The sequence below is a fragment of the Leopardus geoffroyi genome, chromosome C1 (assembly GCF_018350155.1).
Source record: "Leopardus geoffroyi isolate Oge1 chromosome C1, O.geoffroyi_Oge1_pat1.0, whole genome shotgun sequence".
NCBI lineage: Eukaryota > Metazoa > Chordata > Mammalia > Carnivora > Felidae > Leopardus > Leopardus geoffroyi.
In genome coordinates, this window is record NC_059328.1 from 155,489,292 (window position 1) to 155,508,338 (window position 19,047).

The window sequence follows — 19,047 nt, forward strand, 5'->3', positions numbered from 1 at the left end:
AAACTTTTTCATTGCCTCATCAACAGTTTTATCCTGGGAGCTGACCCATTTTTGGTTTTTCATCAGATTTGCTAAAGTAGTAGATACATCCTGTTTGATATTGAGTCACTTTTCCTTTCAGTGCCTGCTCCGCTTAATGTCTAGAATGTTAATGTCTAGAGGGAAGGGGTCAAAAAGAGCTAGCAAAGAAAGTAAGAAAGAGGAGTAGAGAGAGCGTTTCAAGATTTTGCTGGTGCACTGAACTCTGATTAACATACTTTTAGGATTCTCAATCCATCTAATTGTGTACTCCACATATAATTGATGCTAGCAATAAAATTGACTTCAACTGCAAGACATATAGGATATTCAGAAAATAGCTGTGATCTTAAGAAGCACCTTGACATTTAACCAAAATCTGGTGGTATTGTTTATTGCTCTGTGTGTGTTTGTGTGTGTGTGTGTGTGTGTGTGTGTGTGTGTGTGTGTGTGGCTTTTTTGGCTACCACTCCTTGAAACAAATGAAAGATGTAGCCCCCAGAGTCAGAGAGATCTGGATTTGAACTCTGGTTTCTCCCTCATAGTGGGCATCCTTAGGCAAATTACCTAAACTTATTTCCTCATCTCTGACATAAGACTAATAAATAAGTTTTATGGGGTGCTCTAAGATAGAAGAGACAGAATATAAAGTAATTCACACTATTCTTGGCACATGGGTGACATCGAGGGCCAGTGGTGCCCATCTTTTCCCAAGTCCAATTTCAGTGACTTCAGATTGTTTGCTTGAAATTAGCTGTCGTGGGAGTATTTGCACCATGGAAATCGACAAAAGGTACATAGAAACACGAACTTCTTTTTCTCTAGGAGAGCCAATTAGCAAACATTTACCAGCATACTACTGATAGGTGTTCCTTTTGTGGTTGTTTATTTCCTGATGGACTGATTTAGGAGGTAATTTGCTTTTTCTCTTATGAAGCAAACAAAAATAGCCAAACATAGACCAAATATGTGATATGAATGGAAAGATTCCAGAAAACCCTTCCCTGCCATCCTTCTCCCAACATAGATCCCCAAGATTTCTCTGTTAAATTCATGGACCCATGGAAAAGGGAACACTAAACTATGAACAAACACTGACCTTTTTTGTGATTAGTGCATCAGAGCTTTTCCTTTTCAAGCCAAACTTGCAGAGTTTAGGATCTGAAACAATCTGTTAATGAATCCTGAACATCTGTTGGATCTCAAGCCTTCTAGGGATGGAGTTAGCTAAAATAAATAAGGTCTTACCTCACACGGTTATGTTTATGAATTGAGAGGAGACAAGAAAACAAATAGATAAAATCATAATAGTCTTAGATAATAGTAAATGATGAGATGAAAATAAAACAGTTTAATGTGGGAGAGAATGACTAAGGCCAGTGGGGTTGCTTTAAGTAGGCTGATGAGGGGAGGCCTGTTTAAGCTGAGCTAAAGTCTCAGAAGACACAGCTGTGTTCTGAATCAGAGGCGCATTTCAGGTGGAGAGGGGCAAGAGCAAAGGCCCTGAGGCAGGAGTAGACTTAGTGGACTGAAGAACAGAAAGAAAGTCAGTGGAACTACAGCTTGTGAGTTTTAGAAAAGGGTGGTGTGACATGGGGTTAATATAGTTAAGGGGCCAGATCACATACAGCCCTTTAGAATACTAAGAAGTCTGCCCTTCCTGCTAAAGAATTGTGAGAGGAATTGAGGAACTAGAAAAAATACCTTGATGGAAATTAGAGTTTCAAAGGATCACTGCTCTGTGGAGAGTAGGGAACAAAACGTGGATCCCAAAGAGGAGTTCAGTAGCTACTGTAAAGGTCTAGGCAAGAGCTAATAGCGGTTAGGACTGGGGTCAAGGTTGTGGAGATGAAGAGAAATGGGCAGATTGGGGAAATAGTTTACAGGTTAAACCTATAGTACTTGTTGATAGATTGGGTATCTCTGCTCATCAGCTAATTTCTAGCTTGAGGTGACTTGTAAAGAGAATGGCTTGTCTAAGAAATGGAAGAAAAACCTTTAGACTTCTTGCAAGTTGGAGAAAAGAGAGCTGTTCATATTGCATCCTTGACTTCAAGCCATTCCTCCAAAGAGAAATGATTAACACGTTTAGAGTACACCCCAGTTCTCAAATAGCTCTGTGTTGTTTGTAAAATGGAATTACAGTGTGGTAGGAAAATGATGTTGCAGTTGGATCACCAAATGATTACTCTGATAAAAAGAATTAAAACATTAATGATATTTACAAACTTAAGTGTCAGTCTTAATGAGTCTTCTTGAATAAATTATTATTTTACTTCTCTACTCCCTTTTTAAAAGAAATCTATTCCTAGGTTTGCTCTGGTAGGCTCTAAAAGTGGAGAAAAAAAGTATTTTGAAAGCCCAAGTTTCATTAGAATGACCTTACATTCTGTACTTGTCAGACAAAGTTACAGGAGATTCCAAAACAGGAAATCATTCTGTGTTCATTTAGTTAGTGTTCAGCAATTAGATGACTAGATAATCCTGAAAAAAAAATCTGATATAAAATGTCTGTTGGGCAAAATTTAATAAATATCTTTTTACCAGCATACTACTGATAGGTATTCATTTAATACAAGGCAAAGCTTGCAAGAAATTAAAGGAAACTCCCCAGAACCAAAAGCAAGGAAACAGCAGGTAACAGAGCAGCAAGATGGTACTGTAGCCAAACCACCTGGAGATGGTGGCTGTTCTCAGTAACACAGTCTTGTTGTTGTTTCCTACTCTATTGAGGTCTAATAAATATATAGTATAGTGAAATCCTTGTACTTCTATGTAAACGCCACCTGGGGTGAGATATAAAATATTTCTGGTACCCCAGAATTCTCCATTATGCCCTTTTAAGCCAATAACCCACCAAATGGTTCCACTCTTCTGACTTCTATGATCAGAAATAAGTTTTGTCTTTTGCTATGATTCATAAAGTAACTCACACAATATGTAATCTTTGGTGTCTAGCTTCTTGGTGAGATTTTCCATGATCTTGCATGTATCAGCAACTTGCCTTTTCTTGCTGTCCATAGTATATCGTTGTGTATGTATACCACCATATTTATCCTTTCTAATTTTGATAGATTTCCCATTGTTCCTATTTGTTCCAGGCTATTATGAATATAGCATCTCTGAAGAGTCATACAAATGTCTTTCGGTGGTTATAAACACTCATTTCTGTGTATATATACCTAGTATAAGACTTTTGGTCATAGAATATGTTTAGTATTGATACTGTGAAACATTTTTAAAGTAATTGTACAAATTTATGTTCTTGCTGGAAAGGTATGAGAATTCCTTTTGCTCCAATATTTGTTATTGTCAGTCTTTTTTTTTTTAAGTGTAGCCATTCTGAAAGTGGTCTAGTGATATTTAATTTATTTTAATTTTCATTTTTCTAATGAACAGCTTTAAAGAAAGAATAAGACTGGGGCCCCTGGGTGGCTCGGTTGGTGGAGTGTCCGACTCTTGATCTCAGTTCTTGATCTCCGGGTGTGGAGCCTACTTTAAAAAAAAAAGAAAAAGAAAAGAAAAGAAAAAGTCTGACATTCCAATGTATTGTAAGATAGCATTTTTGTTTGCCATTTTGTTATTATCTATATATCATGTGTTTTTTCTATCTCTCCCCTACTGTTTTCTTTTGTGTCAAACACATATTTTATAGTGTTCTATTTTAATTTCCTTGTCATTTTTTTTTAATATTTTTTGAGTTATTCTAGTGGTTGCTCTGAGGATTACAATTAATATTTTAACTTATAACAATCCAGTTTGGGCTAATACCAATTTAATGTCAATAGTATATAAAATATTTGCTCTTCAATATCTCTTTTCCCTCCTCATTCTTTGTGCTATTATATCATATAAATTACATCCTTACACATTATACACCCATCAACACAGATTTAAAATTATTGCAAGTGGCGCCTGGGTGTCTCAGTTGGTTAAGCATCCAACTCTTGATTTCAGCCCAGGTCACGATCTCATGGTTAGCGAGACTGAGCCCTGCATCGGGCTCTGGACTGATGGCATGGAGTCTGCTTGGGATTTTCTCTCTCCTTCTCTCTCTGCTCCTCCCCTGCTTGTGTTTGCTCTCTCTCTCAAAAATAAGTAAACATTCTTAAAAAAGTAAAATTATTGCTTTCTGTGGTTATCATTTACATCATATAGGAGAAAAAGAGGAATTATAAATAAAAATACATTTATACAGAGGCGACTGGGTGGCTCAGTCGGTTGGGCATCTGACTTCGGCTCAGGTTATGATCTCACGGTTCGTGGGTTTGAGCTCCTACTAGGGCTCTGTGCTGACAGCTCAGAGCCTGGAACCTGCTTCAGATTCTGTGTTTTCCTCTCTCTCTGTCCCTCCTCTGCCTGCATTTTGTCTGTCTGTTTCTCTTGAAAATAAAAATAAACATTAAAAAGTAATTTAAAAAATACATTTATACTATCTTTTATATTTACTGCTTTGGTTACCTTTATTGGTGCTCCTTCTTTCTTCCTGTAAATTTGAGTTACCGTCTGATGTCCTTTCATTTCAGCCTAAGCTCTGTCTTTAGTATTTCTTGTAGGACAGATGTGCTCACGACATAGTCTTTCAGTTTTTGTTTATTTGAGAATGTCTTAACCTGTCCATTTTTGAAGGTTAGTTATTCTGGATATAGAATTCCTAGTTCACGGGGCGCCTGGGTGGCGCAGTCGGCTAAGCGTCCGACTTCAGCCAGGTCACGATCTCGCGGTCCGTGAGTTCGAGCCCCGCGTTGGGCTCTGGGCTGATGGCTCAGAGCCTGGAGCCTGTTTCCGATTCTGTGTCTCCCTCTCTCTCTGCCCCTCCCCCATTCATGCTCTGTCTCTCTCTGTCCCAAAAATAAATAAACGTTGAAAAAAAAAAAAAAAGAATCTTAAAAAAAAGAATTCCTAGTTCAGTTTTTCTTCAAGTACTTTGAATATGTCATCCTACTGCCCCTGTCTTCCATGGTTTCTAATAAGAAATCACCTGTTAATCTTAAGGTCAGATTTCCTTCCCGCTTTGTTTGTCCTTGTTGTTTTTTGTTGTGATGGTGGGGTGCTGCTTGTTTGTTTAGTGGGTTTCCTGGGCTAAATCAGTAAAGTCTGTGTTCTTTGTCGTGTGTGGACACTGAAGTCTGCTCAATTAACTTAGTGGTTAGCTAATGATTGGACAGAAATTTCTTTAGATGTCATGCATGATTACGTCTCCCAGCCTTTGCTGAGAACCTCTATTTGCTTGTTGGGACATGCCTTTAAGACTCAGGCAGGCAGTTTACAACTTTACCTTAACTGTCATTTCCTGCTTATACAGAGCCTCGAGGTCAGCCAGAGGTGAGAACTCCATACATGTGCATAGCCCTGGCATGTTCGCAGTCCTGTATAGGCAGATGGCTTGTAGATTCCCAGAAATAAGTTGGAGTTTTAGGAAGTCCATTATGGACGTGTCATTCCCTAGCCTTTCCTTTTAAATTTTTTGGTAATCTTGTTTACCTCAACTATTATCACTGCCCCAGGCAGCTGCAATGTTAGATCATTGTGAACAACTCCAAGGAAAAGGCTATGTGCATTAGGTGAACTTTGAGTTAGGCCAAATAAAGATAGCTTTGCAGATGCATTTTTCAGGGAATTGTCAGTTTTCTCAAAGTGGGCTTTGGGCTTTGTTCTGCTCCTTCCACTGGCTTTTAGATTGCTGGTTTTCACTGAGATTATGAGACTATTGGTTTTTGAAGCAACTATAAAGCTTGCTGTACTTACTGAGATTCAGTCATGTTTCTTGAATTAAACCTCCTGTGGTTAATTTGCAGAGTTTTGAAAAAATTGATTTTTGGCAATTTTGCCAGTGTTCCTCTTCTTTTATGGAGAAGTAGATTTTCAGAAGTCCCTACTTTGATATTGCCACTGATGTCCTGAAATCTCAATTTAAAAATGGGCAGAAAATGCAAACATACACTTCAGAAAAGAGGATATTCAGTTTGAATCCTTAAGTTTTAATTTTTTTAATACCTACCCTGCTATGTGCTGGCAAGGTGAATTTCATGAGCAGTGGGTAATAGTCATATTAATGCTTAACATAGTTCTCCTTGACTCATACCCTATGGCTTTTGCATCTATAATTCCACCAAAAACACTTGTACTCAAAGATTGACATTTTTAGTGTTGAGTTGTGTGACAAATCTGAAGCAGTTTGTAATGCTGATCACATTATCACATTCTCTTTCTTAATATTCTGTTGACTCCCCTTAAAACTGTTTCAAGCTTCTACCTGTGTATACTCTTCCTAGTTGACTTAGCATGCCTTTGGATTCATCCACCCCTGGGAAGCAATGACTCCTGGATATTTGTCTCTAACCCTGTTTGAACTTCATTTAACTTCATGTTTTTATATTCTTTATTATTGAGGTCTTATATTCAATTGCCTTCAGGACTTTTACTTTGACTCATAGTACCTCAAATTCCAACACATTCAAAACTGTTACTCAGTTTTTTTGTTTGTTTGTTTATTTATTTATTTTGACAGAGCAAGTAGGGGAGGGGCAGAGATAGAGAGGGAGAGAGAGAGAGAATCCCAAGCAGGTTCTGCACTGTCAACACAGAGCCCAACACAGAGTGTGGGGCTCAACCTCATGAACTATAAGATCATGACTTTAGCTGAAACCAAGAGTCAGACGCTTAACCCACTGAGCCACCCAGGTGCCCCTGTTATTCAGTTTTTAATATTCAGCTCTAGGCTGCCTTGTCTAGATTAAGCTCCTCTCTATCATCTATACATGTTACAATATGGAAAATAGCATAGTGCTATTATCATTGATTCTTCTAGGACACAATAGATGCTCAGTATCATTTTATTGAATTTATGACTGAATCCTAGATTGAGAGGTACTTCAGACAATGCAGAATACATTGCTGCCCGTTAAAGTTTCTACCATGTATTTATGTACTTACGACAACTGTCAGTCTCTTGTAGATGAACTTGAGGCTTGGAAAATATAGTAGATTGTTCAAGTTCAGTCACGTTGTTGGTGAGTGACAGGTTTAATCTCATGATATTACATAATATGCTGCTGCTGTGTATATATTTGTATATTTACATTTTTGATGATTCTTAAAGGTATAAGATGGTATTTCACTCTGAAAAACAGAGCTTAGATTTCTTTAAAGTGCTTTCAATGTCATGTCTAATTTGCTTTATTGATTTTATAAAGAGGAAGAGATTAGTTTTGTTGGTTTTAGCTCCCGAGATGACAGAAGCAGGGGAGAAAAAAAAGAGCTACCTTACTCTAGGAGGAAATAACTGGACAGGAAGAAATGACAATAGAGAAAACAATGCCAAAGGCTGCCATTTTAAGCCGCCAGAGTAATTCCTCAGGTTTGTGCAGTGTCAAGGGCATTTCTCTGTACCGGCACCGGCTTCTTTAGAGCAAGCTATTCAAGCCCTTTCTAGCTCTAGGCATAAGACTTAAGTGAAGTTTTATCTTTATTTCAAAGAAAAAAACCTAAAATATGCTCACCTGAAAACACTCACTTCTTGACTGTAGTCATTCTTCAGATTTCTGATATATTCTGTGGCTTGTGTCACTAAGTAAAGTAGATTTCATCTCTTGTTCCCCCTGGCTCCCTCCCAGATCGCTTTCTGTCCATAACCCAGCTCTAAGTGGTATTCTGGCTGAGGTTTGTAGGAGGCAGACCCATTTGTCTCTAAAATAAATGGACAATATGTGACTCTTTGGAGATAAACAGAACTTTTTTTGTTTGTTTGTTTGCAAGTACCAGGGCCAAATTAGGTGACTCTAAACTAGTTATCAATCTTTGTTCTGAATCGAGGGTCTAAATAAGATGGTTAGGGTAAGATGAGTATATAAAAGGAAGTAAATAAGACAGGAAAACAAAGCATGAGTGAAATCTTTTCCCACTTCTGTTTTTTTCTCAATCCTTTCTTATTAGAACTGATTCAATAGAGGGCATCAGCTAGAACCAATATATCAAAATGCACCGAGTTGTTCAGGGAGATTACAAGAGAATTCGATCTTTCTTATTTTCTTAAAGGCAGGCGGAATGAGAGTTTGATATTTAGAAGTTTCATAGTTGTGAGCCTCACCGATGTTTTTAAAGAAAAAAATATTTTCTGTGGAGATTTGATACCTATTTTTCATCCATAACATTTTATTTTAAAGGTAGTTCTTAATTTTCAATGTTGAGAAGAACATCAAGGATAATATCATAGCTTCAAACAGAAGCGTACATTTTGATTTTAACTATAAATTTGAGTCTTTGTTTCATTAAATCTTTGGCATAAATGCCAAAGCAAAGTGACTACTTTGAATATTTTAAAAAAATTATTCTTTTATAGGAGTGAAAACTAAAATACCTATTAGGAATCAAAATTTAGCTCCTGAGTGACTTTCTCTGGCAAAACAGCTTATAAATCATTGGAATGAATGAGCAAAGTATTTTTGGAGTTACAAAAATCTGCAGAAAAGGCAGAAAAGAAAAGGCACAACTTCAAGTCACTATTTACATTTTTTTAAATTTATTTATTTATTTAGAGATTGAGCAGTGAGAGGGGCAGAGAGAGAGAGAATTCCAAGCAGGCCCTGCACTTTCAGCCTGGAGCCCAATGCAGGGCATGAACTCACCAACTGTGAAATCATGACCCGAGCTGAAACCAAGAGCCGGTCGCTTAACCAACTGAGCCACCCAGGTGCCCCTCAACTCACTATTTTTAAATTGTGACCAAAAATTATGAAGCTTTGAGAGTGAAACATCCTGATATTATCTAACTATCATAAAATAAAGTAGTATATGACATAGACTATAGAACATGTAATAAAACATAATCTAATACATATACATTCATGATTAATAATGTATGATAAAACCAATATAATATTACTCTGATATTTATGATCATTCATGGGTCATCAGTTTTGCCTTAAGAGGAAAGGACATCATTTTGTCCCTTAAGAGGGAAGGGCTTTGTTAATGTCTGCAGATTGAAGGGGAATGATGGATTGAAGGTGCTCAGCAGATATTGAATAATGAGTAACAAACTCATATATGATGTTTAGTTCTTTTTGACCATTAACTAAATTTTGTTTAGTTTGACTTTCTAGAGATAAATTAAGAATCAGAAAAGTTTTGGGGCGCCTGGGTGGCGCAGTCGGTTAAGCGTCCGACTTCAGCCAGGTCACGATCTCGCGGTCCCGGAGTTCGAGCCCCGCGTCGGGCTCTGGGCTGATGGCTCGGAGCCTGGAGCCTGTTTCCGATTCTGTGTCTCCCTCTCTCTCTGCCCCTCCCCCGTTCATGCTCTGTCTCTCTCTGTCCCAAAAATAAATAAACGTTGAAAAAAAAAATTAAAAAAAAAAAAAAAGAATCAGAAAAGTTTTGAATTCATGGATTTGTTGCCTGAGGCTGAGACGGAAGTGAAGGTGTCTGCAGCTCTATAACTCTGCAGAAGGGTTCAAAGTAGAAAGGATTTGTGAGAGCTTTTGGGAACACTGGAAAACTCTGCTTACCTGTATTCAATTTTAACAGGGGTCTTTTTCAGACCTCATCTTTGAACTGCTTGTTTCTGCCCTCAATACATTAAAAAAAGTTTTCTTTGGTACTGCTCATTTCAACTTTGCTAGGGGTCTAATGTCGTCAAAATCAATTTTATTAAAATTCCCAATAGTTATGGAACCTCAGTGTGTTCTGACTGCATTGAAATATTCCCACTGGAACCATCTGCATATTTGTACAATGTGTAGCCTTTTCAAATTGGCTTCTCTCACTTAGTAATATGGTTTGTCTTTGCTTGTCATTATTCTCATTGGCTCATAAAGACATTCCAAGCTGTTCCTAGTGGAAATTAAGTAAATAGAAGATGTTTGTCCCCTATGAAATAAAACAAGAAATAGGACATACCAACAAATATTACATCGGGAACAGTTTGATTAGGTTTTTATAATTGTTAACAAGGCTTAAGTCTTTTCCAAATACTTTTGTCCATTGTTTTATCTATTCCTTTGTTGCATTTCAATTGTTTCTGAAAAATATTTTAAATGAGAAGCTGAAAGACATGATAAGGACAATACACATACCTCCTAATCTCTTACAATTGACTTTTTTCTTAGCTCAGTTGTTAATGCACATATCTTATTACACTACTCAGAATAACAGGGAGTAAAGTGAAGTATGTCTGCTCTACTGCTTGTTTAGAGCTATCAATTATTCATGTTTCTCTTCCTGTGTGCATCAAATGGTATTGCGGCATAGGTCTCTGCTCTAGCCAGCATGCAATTCTTCCCTCCCTTGAGATGACCATGTACTCCGCGGCTAATTTTGCTTGGATTATGGTGTAGTGTTATCTATAGTAAGGAAGAAGTTCACTCTTTTGTTGTAGGAACTTCATGTGATTGCCACTCATAAGATGCATAATGGTGCTGTTCAGGGATCATAATTTTATTTTGCAGTGATTATCACAACTGCCAGTACAGAGGTCCCTAGGAATGTTTTATATGCCATTATAATAGCATACAAGGTTGAAATAATGGCCTAGCATGGCAGCGATTATTATTACTGTGTCTTACTTAAAGACCAAAAGCAGGACTGGATGCTCACAGCTAAAACAAAATACAGATTTGGCTTGACTATGTAGTTAACTCTGGGAACTACCTCCTCCAAATTTTTTCTTGGAATAGGCTAAACCTTTGTAAATATACACGTTTCTTCATGTTCGCATGTTACTTGAATTCACAAATCTCCATTTTGAAATATTGTTGTGTATATGTCACATCACTAAATGTTCTTTACATATCAATAAGATATGTGAGACTCTTTTGGGTACTCTATTTGTACAAAGTCATAAAATAGAGAAAATATTGTCATGAAGAATGCATTCTGTTCCTATATGATAGGTTGCCTGGGTTCTCTCATGTTTAGTGGCAAACTGGTTGCTACACTAACTACTACTACTAATGTAAATTATTGATTCTGTATTGTCAGGCATTGTTCTAATTGCTTCATGTGGATTTCCTCCTTCTATCCTGTGACTGTATAGTGAAGTAGTACAATTATCCTCATTTTATAGATGAGAAAGCTGAGGCACATATAGATTAAATAATGTATTTAGGAAATTCAGAGAGTCATGGCTTAATTGGGATCCAAATACAGTTCTGGATCTGGAACCCAAGCCATTACATATACTATCTTTCAATTACACAATTACACTATTCTATTCCATGAAAAAGATGCATACAGTCACTGTGTAACTAAATGTTGGCATATTTTCATTTCTTGTCTAAATTTTTTTCTTCTGCACAAACTCTGTTGTGGATTTCAATGAATTTCTTTGGAACTCTATATTCTTTATCCCCATATTTCTTATCCTGGAAGACTTTGTATGGAGGACATTGGAAACTGTCCATCTTTCCATTAAAAAAAAAAAAAAAAGCTATCAGCTTCAACTTATTTAGGGATGTACTAAACTTGTTTTCCTAAAGGTTATTCTCACATAAACAGAAAATACATGCACACATGACTCTGTCTTGTTAATGATTTTTATTTTTACATTCTATTACAATGTGTAAGTCTTGGGTATGTATAACTGCAATATAATGTATGACAAAATCAAACATTTTGAGCATTCACAGATGTATGAAATTGTGAAAGAATTCTATGTAAACAGCATTATTATACTCATGGCTATTCATTTATTTTTATGAAGCAATTCTTGATTATTTTCCTCAAGAATATTACATCATAACCACAGATGTTTTAAAAAAATGTCTCTATACATAGGTCCTAAACCCAGGCCACTTCCTTGGCCCCTTCTAATTTAGCTGGCCCTCTTTTCATTACTTACAGTGACATTTCTCCAAAATTGCTATTTAAAACTGCTTTATTTACATGTGCATTTTATCTTAAATCTTTTTAATAAAGCTATCAAAAATCTATAAAATCATGCCGAACATTTTAGGTTGAGGTTTTCAACAATCAGCATCTAGAAACAGCCCACAAGTCACTTATATCTTTTGCAAAAGACATGACAGTCAAAAAGGCAAAATGAGATTCTCCCATTGTAATTTCTCCAAATTGTACGTATGAATTTGTGTTCAAATCTTTATTTCCATTTGTGTTTGCTTTCATTTAGTTCTAATTTAAATTTTAGAGTGTTACTACCATTCTATATCATTAGGTAAAATGAATTTAGTGATTATGTGATTTAAATATTAGTATGACAGTGCCTTCTGGACGTTCGTATCTCATTATCAGTACCAAACAGTACCTTACATGAAAAGCAAAGTCTAATTTTACTTTAAGCTTACACAGTACTAAATAAGCTCTTAATCCCAAATATTGTTTTTAATTGATAAAAAGTCACAACTAGACATTCCTGGGAAAACGTATATATACAAAACCTAACTATGTTATATTAAAAAAAATTATTGTTCAGCATGAAATTGGTTCAGCATGAGATAGGAGAAAAGAAGAAATTTGTAAATTGTTTTTGAAATGCTAAGAAGAAACTGTTGAGGAACCAGTTGCCAATATTTTTTTACTTTACATAAAAATAAGGCAATGTAAAAACATTAATAATGAATCACACAAAAACCTATCTACCATATATCTTTTCATAATATATAAATATGCAAAATGCAGTTATATTTATATGGGCTTAAAATAATGAAGGTAGACTGAATTTAAATCTAAAGTGATATTAATTTCTTAATTTAATGTATTAAAAACCTTACAAATGTAATAGATTTTGTATGGTTCCCTAATTGTCAAAACCTATTTTCAACAGGCTTAACAGATATGCAATGCAATGCTCTACATAGTCCAGGAAAACACTGCATGGTATCTTTCACATTAAATAAAAAAGAGGCTCAAATAACCTAAGATGAATGATTGAATGTAGGTGTAGAATCTTTGGCCCTAGATTTAATTTCATATGTACCTTAGGACAAATGTCTAGAAGTGATTATCTCCCTCATGGATGTTGTAAAATACATCACAATTTTAAAAGATTCAAGATACAAAGTTCTATGGAAATGTCTCTGTTTTTGTCTGTTTTTCTTAGTCTCTCCTCCTTTCTATCATTCTCTACCCATACTCTTCATCTCTATAGGCATGTTTAAATCTCCTCTATTTTTAATTAGCCAGAGCAACAAAAAATATGTTGTATTTATTATAGAAATATAGTTTATGTCCCTTTTTAATTTAGAAAAGCAAATGAATGATATGTACATTTGCTTTGAAAACTCCTACAAAATCTTCTAAATAAAATTACTTCTTACTTATGTAACTCAATTTTTGCCTATGCATAAGTAACTTGATAGAAGAAATATTTTGTATTCCTAAAATAAACTCATGAAAAAATGCCTCATGGTCATTTCTTTTTAAGCCACTACCAACAAGGACTTTTTAAAGCTAGGCTTAAAATCCCTGGTAGGAGGACAACAGCTAAAGCAAAATGAATATGTGCTTGGTAAACTATAAGCTCAGGGTTCTTTATTGATTCATGTAAAATATACCTCATAGTCATAGAATTTTAAGGTGAAGGTGACATTGTCCTCATTTTATAGGTGAAAGAAAAAGGTCCAAAAGGATTAATAGCACAAATTAGGAAAGTAGGTTAGTGGTAAGAAAGCAAGTTGGCAAGAATCCCCACTGAATGATCTTTCACTCATACTAAACACAAGTCTGTGTTGAAAGTATGGAAACCAATTTGACAATAAATTTCATTAAAAAAAAAAAGAAATCCTGCCATATATGATGACTTGGAAGTCTGCCATATACACATTAGGATGGAAAACAGGTGATGCAGTAAATACTTTGCCCAAGTCATTATCTTCTCAGACATGTACCACAGTATCAAATAGGTTTCTGTACATCAGGAATCACTTCACGGAAGGAAAGTATCAACGTTGCTTTGTGCGAAAGAATGACTTGACAATACTGCATGAGAAAAAGCAGAAAATTGTGACCAAACAGATGAAGAGTTGGGTCATCACTGGTGTTTTTAGGCAGCACAGTCCGGCGTTAGTTTGTATAAATAATAGTGAATAACGTTTTCTTCACTTCCTCCTTTTCTTCAGTATCTTCACTTTTTTCTTCTTTTGAGGAATGCGATATGTACTTAAAATAATTTTTCATGTTGTATGGTTATTGTATGAACAAAGAAGGATATTTTAAAAGATGGGCTATGAAGCACAATACTCTACAGGTAAGTCTTATCCTGGTTGGTCTATGAGTCAAGATGAATGAAAAGTATTCCTTGAAATGAATAGCCTACATATGTTTATAATCTCATGGCATTGTATAGGCACATGAAAATTGGTTCTGTTGCGATATAGAATAAATTTAAGCACCTCAAAATATAGAGTGACTTCTGTACACGAAGAAGAGTCTTGCTCCCTAATATAACAAGATATATTAACTAAATATTTGTTATTAATGTCCATTCCTTGTATCAGGGCATTTCATTGCAAAGCCAAGGTAAAATACTTTTATAGGTATCCAAATGATAGATGCATGTGTGCGGTTGTATTTGCATGGGAAACATGAATATTTACCATTCTGTGAAAAGATGACAAGGCAGATGTGAACATTTTCCACATGGTCTTCTGATTTATTAAAAGCAAATAAAATTAAATCACCTTTGTTTGCTGTAGTCAATAACCCCTATAGAATATTCTTACAATTCTTACAGAATCATCTACCAGTGCAAACACAGCCATCTGCTAATGCTGCCCACCTATTTTAGGGAATCTGAGCTAGTCACGGCAATGACTTTGAGACTATTTTGATGAAAAGTTTTGGCATAGATGTCCTTAAAAGAGTCTTATTAACACAAATTTATCACCTTCACAGGCTGTAAACAATATATCAAAAACGAAAATCTATTTTTTGCTTTCTTTGCCATCTTTCCCTTTGTCTTCTTTTTCTGTTTTGTCTTTTTCATATTTCTCTTTGTCTGGCTTTGTTACACTATCATATGAAGGTGGAGAGACAGTGGATGGGGTTGCATCTGTTTTTTCTGGACTTGAGTTCTCATTAACGTTATCAAAAACCTTATCTTCTTTATTGGGCAAATCATCATCTCGGTTTCCATCTTTTATGTATATACTTGATATATTTTTGACATTTTGCCGTAAGCGGTAACGTCTGTAAGCACGCTGAATGACAGTAGCAGACACATCCTCTTGTTTTCGTTTTAGTGTAGTTGTTATGGGTTCATAGGACACTTTGGAAGGATTTGCTGACATGAATCTTTCTTCCATCTGTGAACGTAGAGAGTCCATCTCTCCGCCTTCACCCAGAACACGCTTTGTAAAAGCAAATAAGATGTCAAGACAATGGATCCGGTCCCCACTGACCATGGGCAGGTCCATGGCAATGAGCTGGACTTTGTTTGGTTTTGCTATGAGGAGAGGAGGATCTAGGGCAGCTGCAAAATCAGAGAGTTTGCTGTACTCTATAAACTGGGTGGCATCAGGATCAAACTTCTCCCAAACCTCATAGAACATCTCAAAGTCATCCTCACTCAGGGGCTCAGTACTTTCCTCAGTAGCGACACTGAAGTTCTCCAGGATGACAGCGATGTACATGTTCACCACAACTAGAAATGATATGATGATGTAACTGACAAAATAGAATATCCCAACAGATGGGCTACCACAGTCTCCTTCAACTGAACTTCCAGGATGAACTTTTTTGGGGTCACAATCAGGGGGTGCACTGTTGAGAATAGGCGCTAGCAATCCATCCCAGCCAGCAGAGGTGGTAATTTGGAACAGGCAGATCATGCTGTTGCCAAAGGTCTCAAAGTTGAACATGTCATTAATTCCAGCTTCCTTTTTAACATAAGCAAAGTTGGACATTCCAAAGATGGCGTAGATGAACATGACCAGGAAGAGCAGGAGGCCGATGTTAAACAAGGCGGGAAGGGACATCATCAGAGCAAAGAGCAGCGTGCGGATCCCCTTCGCCCCTTTGATCAGACGCAAGATTCGACCAATCCTGGCGAGACGGATCACTCGGAACAGGGTAGGGGACACGAAGTATTTTTCTATCAGCTCAGCCAGAAACATACCTGGTGAGGAGGGAGGGGATAGAAATAGTTAAATTTCCATGCTACAGAAAATCATGACTTTAAGTATTTTTATCTGCCATCTTATCTCTTACGATTTCAGAACTGTCCTTTTATATTGAAAGCAATTTCATAACAATCAAAAGATTGAGCAATCCCAAAGGAAAATGAAATTATCATTGTGACATTTTCTCTCCTTTTACTAAGTTTGTGGACATTTTTTTTCCTCCAAAATAATTTTAATTATAAGGGTAATACGTACTCATGTAGAAAGTTCAAGCAGTACAGTAAAATGCTAAAAAGGAAATATAAATCACCTGAAATATCACCAATTATAATCACTGTTACTATTTTGCTGAGCATCACTTTTGACATTTTTCTATGCAAGCTCACACACACACATTGTCACAGGAATATAATTATGTTATATAAGCACCTTTCATAATTTATTATAGTCACTTCATCGTATGTCATGGAAATATTTCCATACAAATGACAACAAAGTAATTTCTTACAGTTTTACAATGTTCTTTCCAAATAAACACATATTGAAGAAATTTATGTTGTTTTCGCTGAGATGAATATCCAAGTAGGTATATTTTTTCTAGTTACATAAGCATCATTTGATAATACATTAATAAAAGATCAAACAGTATATTTAAAATTTTTTATCTGTCACGAAATCTATCTCCAGAAAGTTTGTACAACTCCTCAGTTATATATGAAAGTGCTCATACTCTGCATGCTCAATTAGTATTGTAATTCTTTATAATTTTTACCAGAAAATCCTTATGATGTTTCAAAACATCTCATTATAACTTATTTGCATTTTTCTTGGAAAAAAAAATCTACATTTTTTCCTTATTTGTTGGATATTTTGTGTGCTTGTTGGCTGTTTTCAACTTTCTCTTTTGGCCATGTTAAGTCCTTTGCCCATTTCCCTATTGAGATATTTACTATTATTGATTTAGGGAGACTATTTTTCTTTTTATATATATATATTTTTTCAACGTTTATTTATTTTTGGGACAGAGAGAGACAGAGCATGAACAGGGGAGGGGCAGAGAGAGAGGGAGACACAGAATCGGAAACAGGCTCCAGGCTCTGAGCCATCAGCCCAGAGCCCGACGCGGGGCTCGAACTCACGGACCGCGAGATCGTGACCTGGCTGAAGTCGGACGCTTAACCGACTGCGCCACCCAGGCGCCCCAGGGAGACTATTTTTCTATTGAAAGTGTCTTTATTGTTCTTAAATGTTACATATTTTTTCCCCCTGTATTTTGTCTTCCAATCTTTTTGTTTTGGGGAGAGGTAGTGGTTAGTTTTTGTCCATAGAATATTTTGATTTTTATGTAGACATAGTTGTTATTTTTTTCTTCATAGATTCAAATTTGTGAGATGACATAGGAAGGATGATTCAATTGAGGTTCATTGTTATAAATCTATTTCTTCTTGAATTTATTTTATTTTACACTTTAATCTTTGATTCATGTGATTTTTCTACTGAGCAAATTATTTATCTTCTATATATTTGAAGTTAAATTTTGAATTATCTATTTGAATCCATTGAGCTTTTTAAAACACTGTTTTACTTCATCAGTGTTATAATAGTATAAATATCTAGTAATACTTTAATTTTTCTTCCAGATGAATTTTATAATCATTTAGACTTATATTGCCATTATCTCCATCATGCAAAAAGACTTACTGATATTCTCACTGGGATGACACTTTATTTATAATTAATTTATTTTAAAAAGGGTCATGATTAGAGTGATAGCCTTCTTATCCAAGTAAAAGAAAAGCCTTTCAATTATTTAAGACTTCCTTTATGTATGTTAGCTTCCTCATAGAAGTCTTATGCATTTCTTATTAAAGTTGTTACTAGATATTTTACTTTATTTTTATTGCCAATATAAATGATATTTTTCTTTAGGTATACTTTCCAAATTTTTTGTCCACATATAAAACATTTATGAATATTGATACATGTGATTTAAAATTTGTATCTTCTGAAATCTAACTGAATCCATGTTTTTGGTGGATTCTCTTTCATTTTTAAAGAATGCCATAATATGATCTGAAGATGAAGATAACTGGCTCCATGTACCTCTCTGTTTTCTTATCTAATTGCATCAGCCAATACTGTTAAAAATAGAAGTGATAGAGGAGCACTCTTTCTTCTTCCTAATTTAATGGGAATGCTCCCACTATTTTGCTTGTTATTCCTCTGAGATTCCTACCTAAATTTTAATTCATTTTCTTATATCTTAATACTTTCTTCTCTTTTTTTCAAAAACTGGTTTTGAATGCCTCTTCTAAGTTACATGGTACTCAATAAGGAAGTTTTAGATCATATGACCTTTAACCCTTCTGGGACTGTTTTATTATCTATAAGTTGAATTTGTATTAAATAATCTCTGCAATCTTGTTCTGTCTAAAATTTGTAATTCTTAAAATAAATGAAACCCTAAAATACTGGGCAAAGCTTGTACAGATAATGAAAAAACAAGAGGACAGAAAAATAGCTATGGTAAAGGGGAGAAAGTATACAACCATGTGCTGTGATTCACAGACATGACTGAGGTTGGTTGAGAAATGATTGTATTGACAAGTCTTTGCCAAGTATGAAGCCATAAGAAATGAAAATGGCATTTCTTAAGACCTTACCTTCACTTTGAATTTAGAAAGAATTTTCATGCAGAGTCAGGGATATTCTGGCTGTTAGTAATCATTAATCAAGGGACAGTTCTCATATGTGCTAAAATTGGAGGTGATTTCAGATTCTGCATTGGTCTTCCTACCTACATATAGGTCTTTCTACCTTCAACCCTACATATAGACGTAGTTGCTACTTCTGTGAAAAATAATCTTGGAAATCAAATATCAAGAAGTATTACATGCTTGTGGCTTTGAGGCCTATAGCATAAACATAAGAATTCTGACACAGAGGTCTTTGTTTT

At 35.6% G+C, this 19,047-nt stretch overlaps 1 protein-coding gene and 1 long non-coding RNA gene across 6 annotated transcripts in view; one reads left to right on the plus strand and one right to left on the minus strand.

The window, feature by feature from the left end:
- Window positions 1–19,047, plus strand: part of LOC123599017 — a 125,384-nt gene that overhangs the window by 40,123 nt on the left and 66,214 nt on the right. For 3 of the 4 annotated variants that reach the window (XR_006712935.1, XR_006712933.1, XR_006712936.1), the window contains exon 2: window positions 15,845–16,041. This is a non-coding gene — a long non-coding RNA (uncharacterized LOC123599017). The remainder of the gene's footprint in view (window positions 1–15,844; window positions 16,042–19,047) is intronic. The other variant, XR_006712934.1, reaches the window with a different exon arrangement.
- SCN9A (sodium voltage-gated channel alpha subunit 9) overlaps window positions 11,536–19,047 on the minus strand; it is a 168,669-nt gene continuing 161,157 nt past the window's right edge. For both annotated transcript variants that reach the window (XM_045480075.1, XM_045480076.1), the window contains exon 27: window positions 11,536–16,087. In XM_045480075.1, the coding sequence (XP_045336031.1) occupies window positions 14,895–16,087 (1,193 nt within the window). In that variant the 3' untranslated portion in view covers window positions 11,536–14,894. The remainder of the gene's footprint in view (window positions 16,088–19,047) is intronic.